Source organism: Tasmannia lanceolata, unplaced genomic scaffold (assembly GCF_043159265.1).
Source record: "Tasmannia lanceolata isolate RefF3 unplaced genomic scaffold, GAP_Taslan_0.1 ptg000013l, whole genome shotgun sequence".
Lineage (NCBI taxonomy): Eukaryota > Viridiplantae > Streptophyta > Magnoliopsida > Canellales > Winteraceae > Tasmannia > Tasmannia lanceolata.
This window is the reverse complement of record NW_027518690.1, coordinates 1,782,704-1,792,299: the sequence shown is the minus strand read 5'-3', so window position 1 is coordinate 1,792,299 and position 9,596 is coordinate 1,782,704. Positions and strand designations below refer to the sequence as shown.

General features: G+C 37.1%; 1 protein-coding gene across 1 annotated transcript; it reads left to right on the top strand.

Moving 5' to 3' along the window:
• The first annotated feature begins 3,002 nt into the window (after positions 1-3,002).
• On the top strand, positions 3,003-9,080 carry LOC143889461 (scarecrow-like protein 1). Its single transcript, XM_077393672.1, has 3 exons — positions 3,003-3,263; positions 6,617-7,905; positions 8,278-9,080. Exons 2-3 carry the CDS (start codon positions 6,850-6,852, stop codon positions 8,881-8,883), a joined length of 1,662 nt encoding a protein of 553 aa, XP_077249787.1. The 5' UTR covers positions 3,003-3,263; positions 6,617-6,849; the 3' UTR covers positions 8,884-9,080.
• The last annotated feature ends 516 nt before the right edge of the window (positions 9,081-9,596 follow it).

Here is a 9,596-nt window from a genome sequence, read left to right as displayed (position 1 = left end):
CTCCTATCCAAGGTAATTGTTAAAAAACAAAAAGAAAAAAACAAGAAGAACGGACGTGCTTTAGCTAGAAAGATCTTAAAGAATGAGATGTGTTTCGTTGATTTTACAGGGTTCATGTAATTATATTTATCAAACCCCATGGTAATTCATTTCCAACTAAAATGCCTACCATTATTACCACGATCCAATTCACCATATATTGTTTTTTCCTCCCAAATTAAAACCAAAGTCACAATTTTCAAGCGTGTGAAGGTGTAGGAAGAATAAAAGAGAGATTAAAGAAAATTATTAGCAATTCATGCCATCGACGTCAGATTGGAAGTCCACGTCGGTATATCCTAAGACAATCAAATCATCCCTACCATAGACAAACAATAAGGCTTGGTTCGTCTATATACTTATGATCGTAAGTTTTATCATTCCCTCCGGAATTTAAATTCAAATTCAAATTTCCCAGGGAATTCGAATCTTAAGATCGTAGACTTCAATTTACAATCGTAAATAATAAATCCGAGATCTTTATGATAATTCTGAGATCTTCGAGTTTTTTAGAATTTTGATGAATTCTAGTGATCTTAGCATATCAGATATTTGATTATTATTAGTTTTAGCACTGGAATTTATCAAAACTGCACCTAGAATTTGAATTTCTATGTATTTCTCCCTAGATCTATGAGAATCATAGAATGATCTCCTTAATTCTTATGATCTTTTGCCAAGTCAACCCAATTTTGTGTTGATTCAACTTGATTTTATCGATCTGACCCTATTTTATGCCAATTTAACCCAATTATTTTCAAGTTTACATTTCTCTTCTTCTTCCTCTTTAATAATCTGTTGGCATCTTCCATTTTCCAGTGTTTTTCATTTTTCAAATCGATTCATCTTTTTTACTCCGTCGTCTTCCTTCTTTTTCCTCTTTTGAGCTGCAGCAATGGTCAATGGCTGTAGAGATAAAAAAAAAAATAGGAAAAAATTACAGAAGAAGAAAAGGGGGCAAAATGGTCTTGCAGACTTACGGCGCCAGTCCAAAAACAATAGAATTGAAACTACAATCCATATGTAATTTCGTGCTTAAAATGAAATTCTTTCGTACTTTATCCAAAAGATAAAAGAAAGGAAGTTTCTTTAAAATTGCTTGCAAGGTTGGTACAGATGACCTTGAATTTTGCGGTTCTAGATGCAGTATTTTGACTCTGATGTTTGTTACAGTTTCACACTAGACAAAGTAGTCTTCTCCTTTTTATATGTTATACTTGTACTGCCACCCACTAGATTTAGGTACATCTACCAACATCAGTTTGTGCATGTCTCACTCGTTACAATTTTTGAGAACCGATTTCTGCACTCCTAGTTTTCAATAATGGCACTCCTAATTTCAACGTTGAAAATACAGAGACGAATTGGAAGAGAATTTGGTGAGGACGGAAACTTGTTTACTCTTTCTTTCTGATCTTTCAAAAGTAACCCAGTTGCATTTCTGATCTTTCTGCTCCTACTTTTATCTTTTCTTTATTCCTTTTCTTTTTGGGAGGTTTTTGCAAAAAGAAGTCTTGTACTTTGCTTTATTTGCAAAAACAGTCATCTGGTTTGACAAATTGTAAATAGCGGGGTCACATTTGAGTCAATTTTGCAAAATCAGGTCTTGCCATCAATATGTGACAAGGGATTTGCTAGGCTCCAAATATTCATGGTAAATATTTTTTACGCATTGAAAAAGACCGAAATGTCCTTGCACGTGAAAAGATGAAAATTACCTTATAAAAGAACCAAAATACCAATGGGGGCCCACCATTTTGCCTCATGTTTTGATGGGTAGGTCCGGCGACCTCCACCCGAGCCCATGCATATCGCGGAGCTTACAACTGTACACACCATTTTTTATTTATTTTTGGGTGGGTAAGCTGGGGTTAGGCAGACCCTTACCAGATATATTAAAATAAGAGAAGGATACACCATTAAGAGCGAAGGACCAGCCCTTGATCCAAAACAGAGGGCAAATCAAGAGCAAGATAGCTCAAAAACACAAAGCAAATAAGAAACAAAGAAAAAATAGCTCCCAAAGAGTCTTCAACAAGGGAGACAACAAAACCGAAAAAGGGGCAGCGACATAGCAACAGATGGATCAAGCACCAAACTGACCCAACCAAAACAGGGGGGATATCCCAACCCAACACCACCCAAGACTATCCCAGAATGAGACTGCATATGAATGCCAGCATGTGCACGCCATGTTTTGGTGGTGTAGGCACACTTTTTTACACCCATGCATATGAATGCCAGCATGTGTAGAAATGATATTCACACGCCCTTGATTAAAATAATAGTTGATTGTCATGGATATTTTGATGTTTTTATAGTGTTAGTTTTGTCTTTTCACATATAAGGACAATTTAGTCTTTTCAATGAGTCAAAAACATCTACCATGGGTATTTTAGTCAGACATGACCTGATTGGCTGATTTGCAAAATTCTATCACACGTTATGACGATTTGCAACTTGTGAAAGGCTGTTTTTGCAAATAAAGCAATCAGAAAACTACATTTTGCAAAAAACCCCTTTCATTTTTAGGGCACTGATACTGACACTGGCACGTTTTGATAATTACACTAACTCATCTTGTCTTTTCTTCTTTAATCGCCACAACCTCGCAAATGATGTAATCCAACTCTTAAGTTTAGGGAAATCAACCAAAACTTAAAAAACTTCAAACACATGGCACATTTTCACTGTAGGACCCTTGTTCGGTGGTACTGTTGGTCTCCTTGGCATTGCTTTTAGTAATAAATTTTGACAGCTGTACGTCTTAATAGTTACACTAACTCATTTTGTCTTTTCTTCTTTAATCGCCTTCTGATAGCTTTTGTAATAACCTTTTGACAGCTGTTTAAATACTGAAAGACAAGATTGGTTAGTGTAATTATCAAAACATGGTAGTGCCAATATCAGTAGCCCATTTTTTAATGTCTCTAACTCTCTGTTCCTTGTTGCCTTTGCACCAACCAAACGTCACAACTTGCATTATTTTAGAAGAAAGACCACCCTTCTGAAATTTCTTTGTGCTGATCTGTTTGCCCTTTCAGCATCAATCCCTTAGTCAAAATCAGATTTTTTTTCCTATTTTGTTCTCTTTAACCCCTTTTTTAAGATTATCTCATCTGGGTATTTCGGCATTTTGAAGACATAACACTGGTCATATGATCCAGATCCATTTCTTGGATGTCAGCCTGTTTTAACAGATGATCTATGCTAGTTCTTTGTGGGTATGTTTCATTTTGTTTTATTTTTATTTGGTTTGCAAGGATCTCTATTTTTTTGGATGGGTCTGGGATTTTATTAGTGTTTGCTTATCTGGGTATCTTTTTTTTTATACCTAGATCATTATTATTATTATTTTTTGCTCTTAGATTTCTGTATAGTGTTGATATGTAGAAAGTTGCATATGTTTGGGCTCTGTTTGGATTGCTGGAATTTTTTGGAAAGGAAAAATATTTCTAAAATTTCCCACTTTTTTGACAAATGAAGAAAGATAAATGGAACCAACAATATTCAATTTTAATTAACATGAACCTTTTATTTATAATGATATCTCTCTAAATTAATCATTCTTACATGGAGGTCCAAGGCTTCAATTTTTTTCCCACAATCTAAATTTTGGAGCTGCTAGAAAGATAAATTTTTTTTTGTATGCTTGTTATATGTTTCTAACTTGCGTTTTATGGAATTTGTTAGTTGGGTTAAGATGTTGTTTTAGAGACTTATTTAGTGCAATGATAAATTTGCACCCCTTGTAGGATAATTCTCCCCCTTTTAAATGAGGGTATGTGGAAGGCTTTAACTCTTGTTGACGTCAATTCACGTTGAAGGGGTTGGAGTTATCTTACAGGGGGTGCGAATTTATCATCGCCCCTTATTTAATGTCTTTTGTGTTATTGGATACATCTCTACAAATTAGGCCCTGTTTGTTTGGGATTTTGTGAATTGATTTTGAGTCCACAACTGATTATTGTATTCAAGATTACATTTAATTTTGAGTACAATAATCAGTTTTGGACTCAAAATCAATTCTCAATATCCAAATCAAACAGGCCTTTAGTGGTTACTTCTTCTATAATACATTAACTTTATTTATATTTGAATTTTGGCTGGTAATATATGGTTGGTAAAAACCTAATTCCTAATAGGAAGGTCCCTATAATGCAATTGTCTTAGCACACATTTCCATGATAATGTTTAAGAAATTGATTTGATACCACAAATTGCTCATGCAACTACAGCTCCTGACTGAATGCGGCAGGTACTTTCTTTTTCAATACTTTTAATGGTGATTTTAGTACTTTTACTCATCTTGAATCACAATCATGTTAATGCGTGAATTGTTGATATATTTGCATCACAAAAGACGAGAGAATTCCTCGAAAAACATCCTATAGTGGGTAGATTTCTGAAACATAGGTCCTTATCAAAGACAGCCGGAGTAAAAACAAAATAGCACTTAATCATCATATAAATGATGGGTAGTACCTGTATCTAGTACCCAAGAAGCATCAGAGGGCATTGAAAGATAGAGATCCTCTATCTGATGAATGAGTTCCATTATAAGTTCTGTTGTTAGTGAATTGATGGTAGCAGTGCATGCCAATGTGTTTCCTATGCCCACAATCTAACATCCTACAACATACTGAGGCAGATGATACGACAAACTGAATCCTTACAAGAATTTGTTGAGCCCAACTACCGATAGGTGTTTATGGGAGGGACAAGTAAGAACCCAGAAGAAGAATCCCCTTGAGGAGGACGATCTTGCCCCTTTCCAGGTCGTTGACTAATGTTGTAGGACACTTGACCAAGATGCTGATTTTAATAGCACTCCTGTTGTGGGCCTGTGGCTTAATGGGGGCATGCCCTTGTTACTAATTGAAGTACATGTTTGGACCATGACCACGTTTGTGGCTCGTACCACAGCCACAACTAGAGATACCAGCAGCGTAGTGTCTGAAGGAGTCTTGGGAAGTGGATTTTGGTTTGGGACGCTTCAAAGATTCCATATCTACGGATATGAGGCCCTCATGATAAAGTAACAGCACATGCAACTCAGAAAACATATGCAGTTTTGGGTGTGTGAGGATCAAAGTATGTATTGAAGATTTTCAAAAAAAAAAAGTTTAGTATTTATGGAACCTTATCATGCTCATCGAAGGGTTTTTGAATGGCAGCAAATGGTCAAACAAACACATGATTTTGTTGAGAAACGCAAAATAGATAGGCTTCATTTGCACAATTATGAAGCTCTGTGTGGAGTTGCGTGACAAGTCATAGATTGTTGTGAATAGGACTAGTGCAGTGTTGTCCAAAGTTCACAAGATGATGGTACATCATGTACCTGAGCAACGACTTTTGACATGAGTGAAACTCGCATAGGAAATGATGAGATGCTCTCTTTAACCATTTTTCATAGGTTTGAATTTTATCCCAGAATATGCATTTTTCTTCTGCGTGGAATCACTTCCTACTCTTTTAACAAACTCAACTGGAGCTACAAATAGGCCATTCAAGTGATCACGAGCAATAGAAGTAATTTTCCCCTTCCATGGAAGAAAGCTATCGTTAGAGTCTCCTTGATAGTAATAAGATGGGCAAGGGGTAGGCAAGATAATGGGTTGTTAGAAGAGACATCCCTTTTTATAGTTCATGCTTCTATGTTACTTTTGCTGGTTATTTTAATCGATATATGCGAATTTTTTTTCTGAAACAAGAATTTGAAGTCTTTCGAACTCTGTGTATGTTATTGAGCACTATAATGCTCGTATTGAAAGCCTACGGAGTGATCGTGGAGGGGAATATACCCCTCAAGCTTTCAGGGAATCATGGCCCTTATTCCCAGTTCCCCATAAAGACACTTTTAGAGCTTTCTGGTTAGAATCATTGTCTCCATCTACAACCTCACAATGTATACCACTATATTATTTGCTTCTGCTGTGCAGATGTCTTGTATTCTGGCATTATACATGATCCTAATGTGCACAGCAGGTCTAGGTTTTCTAGTTTGATTTCAGTAATTTTTTTGATGTAGTGGCATTGATATAAGCCACATATTAGGGTTAAGTTTTCTTTTGAGTTTTCTTCGCAAAGAAGCAGAGCTTTGTAACCCTAAACCGAAATAGCAAAACCCTTCTCCCGTGGACACTGGCACACTGCCGAAGCACGTAAATCTTGTCTCCTTGCATTGTGCGATTGTGTTTCCCGCATTCTTTTTTTTTTTTTCGTAACGTTTGCCGCAAATCGTGTTTGATCCTATTTGAGAAGGTATTTATCGGTTTTCTACAGCTTCAGTTCTCCAAATAGAAGCACATACCTCACCTTTCCCTAAAAAAGAAAGGTCAAAGTACCAAACTAAAGGATGCTTTACTATTATAGGAGTTCTGCCACAACCATGTCAAGCCAGAAGGCACTATGTTCCAATGTTCAAACTATGCTAATATGGGAAAAGTTTTCTTACATACCATGCTCAAACACATTAGAAGTGTATGGCACATATTATACAATTTAACATATTACTTTAACGATGTACTCTGGTTAACTGGTTTTATTTTTCATCTCTTATGGTTGAATTCAGGTACATGGAGGCATCAAATGAATTTAGTTTCCATCAGGTACAGGCTGTACAGCTAATATACATGCCTCTAAAGAGTTTCTCCAATATGAAAATTGCAAGAGCTCTATCAGGGTAGTATTCACATTCAATTCAGATGAAGAATTATTATTGATGGATACCGGATGACCTTCGTAACCCACCTTATTAACAGTACAACTGTGCCTGCAACTATTTTGTTACTTTAAAAGGCCATCATGTCTTTAGTCAACTATGTAGATTCACCTTCCACCTCATATAGTGACTCCAACCTCTACATACTTAAAGGCAATAGTAACGGCACCATTTTATCTAGTCAAATATTTCATTCTCAAGGCTCCCCCTCCTATCAGCTGATGGCTAGTTCAGGATCATCTATCACTGCCCCAAATCCCTATGATTCTTTTTTTACATCTACACATTCCTCACTATTTTCCAATGCCAGTCATGAGACTCATTCTGTATCAGAATACTTAGATAGCGAAAGCCCGGATATTGGAATGGACTACGATGAAAATGAAATCACATTGAAGCTTCAAGAACTAGAGAGAGTTCTCCTGAATGATAATGATGATGATATGTTTGATCCTGATCAAAGTACTTCTATTTACGGAGAATGGACTGAGCCCATAAAAAATCTTTTACTTCCCAACTCACCAAAGGAGTCATCCTCCACAGATTCAAACCTCAGCAGCATAAGCAGCAATACAGAAATGCCTATATTACCTATCTCTACGCCACGATCGAGCAGAACTTTGACTCCTAAGCAGTTGCTCTTCGAGAGTGCGGCCGCGATATCAGAAGGAAACATGGTGGAAGCATCAGCTCTTATAACCGAACTCCGACAAATAGTCTCAATCCAAGGTGATCCTCCTCAAAGGATTGCCGCGTACATGGTGGAAGGCCTTGCGGCTCGTATGGCCTCCACGGGCCATGGCCTCTACAAGGCTCTTAAATGCAAAGAACCTCCGACTTCTGACAGGCTTTCGGCTATGCAAATCCTCTTCGAGGTCTGCCCATGTTTCAAATTCGGATTCATGGCAGCCAATGGTGCGATATCTGAGGCATTCAAAGATGAAGAGAGAGTTCACATCATAGATTTTGACATAAACCAAGGAAGCCAGTACATAGCACTCATACAAGATCTTTCGACTCGGCCAAATAAGCCGCTGCCCTTTGTGAGGATAACTGGGGTGGATGATCCAGAGTCAGTTCAACGGACAATTGGCGGCCTGGAAATCATTGGGCAGCGTCTCGAGAAGCTTGCTGAATCAGTTAGTGTCTCTATCACAAATATCGTTCTCGGGAATTTCTCTGCAAAGGAAAATCTTGGGATATTTTATTTTTATTTTAATTTTTTTGGGTTTATATCAAGAAAAAATGGTAAAATTTAAAGTATTTAAAAATATAAAATATACGCACTTTTTAAACCCAAAATTAGGGTTAGATCGAAGGTTTTTGGATGTTTGGGATTTTTTTATTAAAAAACTCACGAATTAATCTCGATCTTTATTGCAATAAATTTGCGAGAAAATCAATATCTTGTGAGAAATTGCAAATATCATGAAAATCATATTTTTATTGTTTAATCAAAATATTGCATTTTTTCGCGATATTTTTAATTTCTCATTTTTTTTGTGACATAGGTTGGGGTTCCATTCGAATTCCGAGCATTAGCTGCCAAGATTGGGGATGTCACCCCATCTATGCTAAATTGCCAGCCCAATGAGGCGCTTATTGTCAACTTTGCATTCCAGCTTCATCACATGCCCGATGAGAGCGTCTCAACAGTTAACCAAAGGGATCGGCTTTTACGCATGGTGAAGGGTTTAAATCCAAAGCTAGTGACACTTGTGGAGCAGGATATTAACACAAATACTGCCCCATTTTTTCCTAGGTTCGTGGAGGCCTACAATTATTATTCAGCTGTGTTTGAATCACTTGACGCGACTCTCCCCAGAGAGAGTACTGATAGAGTGAACGTTGAGAGGCAGTGCCTCGCGCGTGACATAGTGAATATTGTGGCGTGCGAGGGGGCAGATAGAATAGAGAGATATGAGGTGGCGGGAAAGTGGAGGGCAAGGTTGGCAATGGCGGGTTTTTTTGCGTGCCCACTAAGTACTTATGTAAATGGGACTATTCGGTCAATGCTTAAAATGTATTGTGACAGGTATAAGGTGAAGGAAGAAAGCGGAGCGCTTTATTTTGGGTGGGAAGAAAAGATCTTGGTTGTTGCTTCAGCGTGGAGATGAGTTTTATGACAGGTAACAGTGCAGTTTATTGATATTTTTGTTTTATATTTATGTGTATATATGTGTGCCTGTGATTGGACTCAGTACTGCTAATGTCTAATCTAGCTGGGGTTAGGAGAAAATAAAGAATTTTGTGAACCAGCTTTGTTTTGCTATTTGTGAATCATGTGGTTTAGGCTACAATGCCACTTTACTTATATTTTTCATCTTTGTGTCACTATGAGACAATGTTACAGAACCCTGATGCAAGTAAAGTATTAGGAATCCAAAAAAAAAAGTTAATTTTTTTTTTCTCAAGGATTAAACCACACAAGCCCTTAATTGATCTTCACAAACGATGTCAGAGAGAGATATAAAACGGCAATAGTTGATCAAAACATGATCAAAGCAGGGCAAGACCAAAAACAGAAAAGGAATTCATAACTATTTATTAATCTACAAAGAGGTCCATCAAATTTCATATATAAGTGTAGGCAACCTTTCTACTTGGTTCTAATAGAAAACAAAACCAAGCAAAGAGTAGTAACAGGTCCCTCACCTTCTTTTTGTTATGTTTGTATGACTGAGGTTTGCTTTTGTTCAGCTGTAATCTGTCTTCGATCTCATGCGAAACAATGTTTCATTATCCTCCATTGTTGTTGATATTACATAAATTTACTCCCAAGGTACACCTTGTCCAAAAAATGATAGGTCACTGTCATGCTCCTCCATTG

Bases quoted from the DNA above. Each gene is read 5' to 3' on its own strand.
- LOC143889461 (XM_077393672.1), top strand. From the start codon at position 6,850: ATGTCTTTAGTCAACTATGTAGATTCACCTTCCACCTCATATAGTGAC. The intron at 7,906-8,277 runs GTTAGTGTCTCT...TTTGTGACATAG, and splicing joins TCGAGAAGCTTGCTGAATCA to GTTGGGGTTCCATTCGAATT.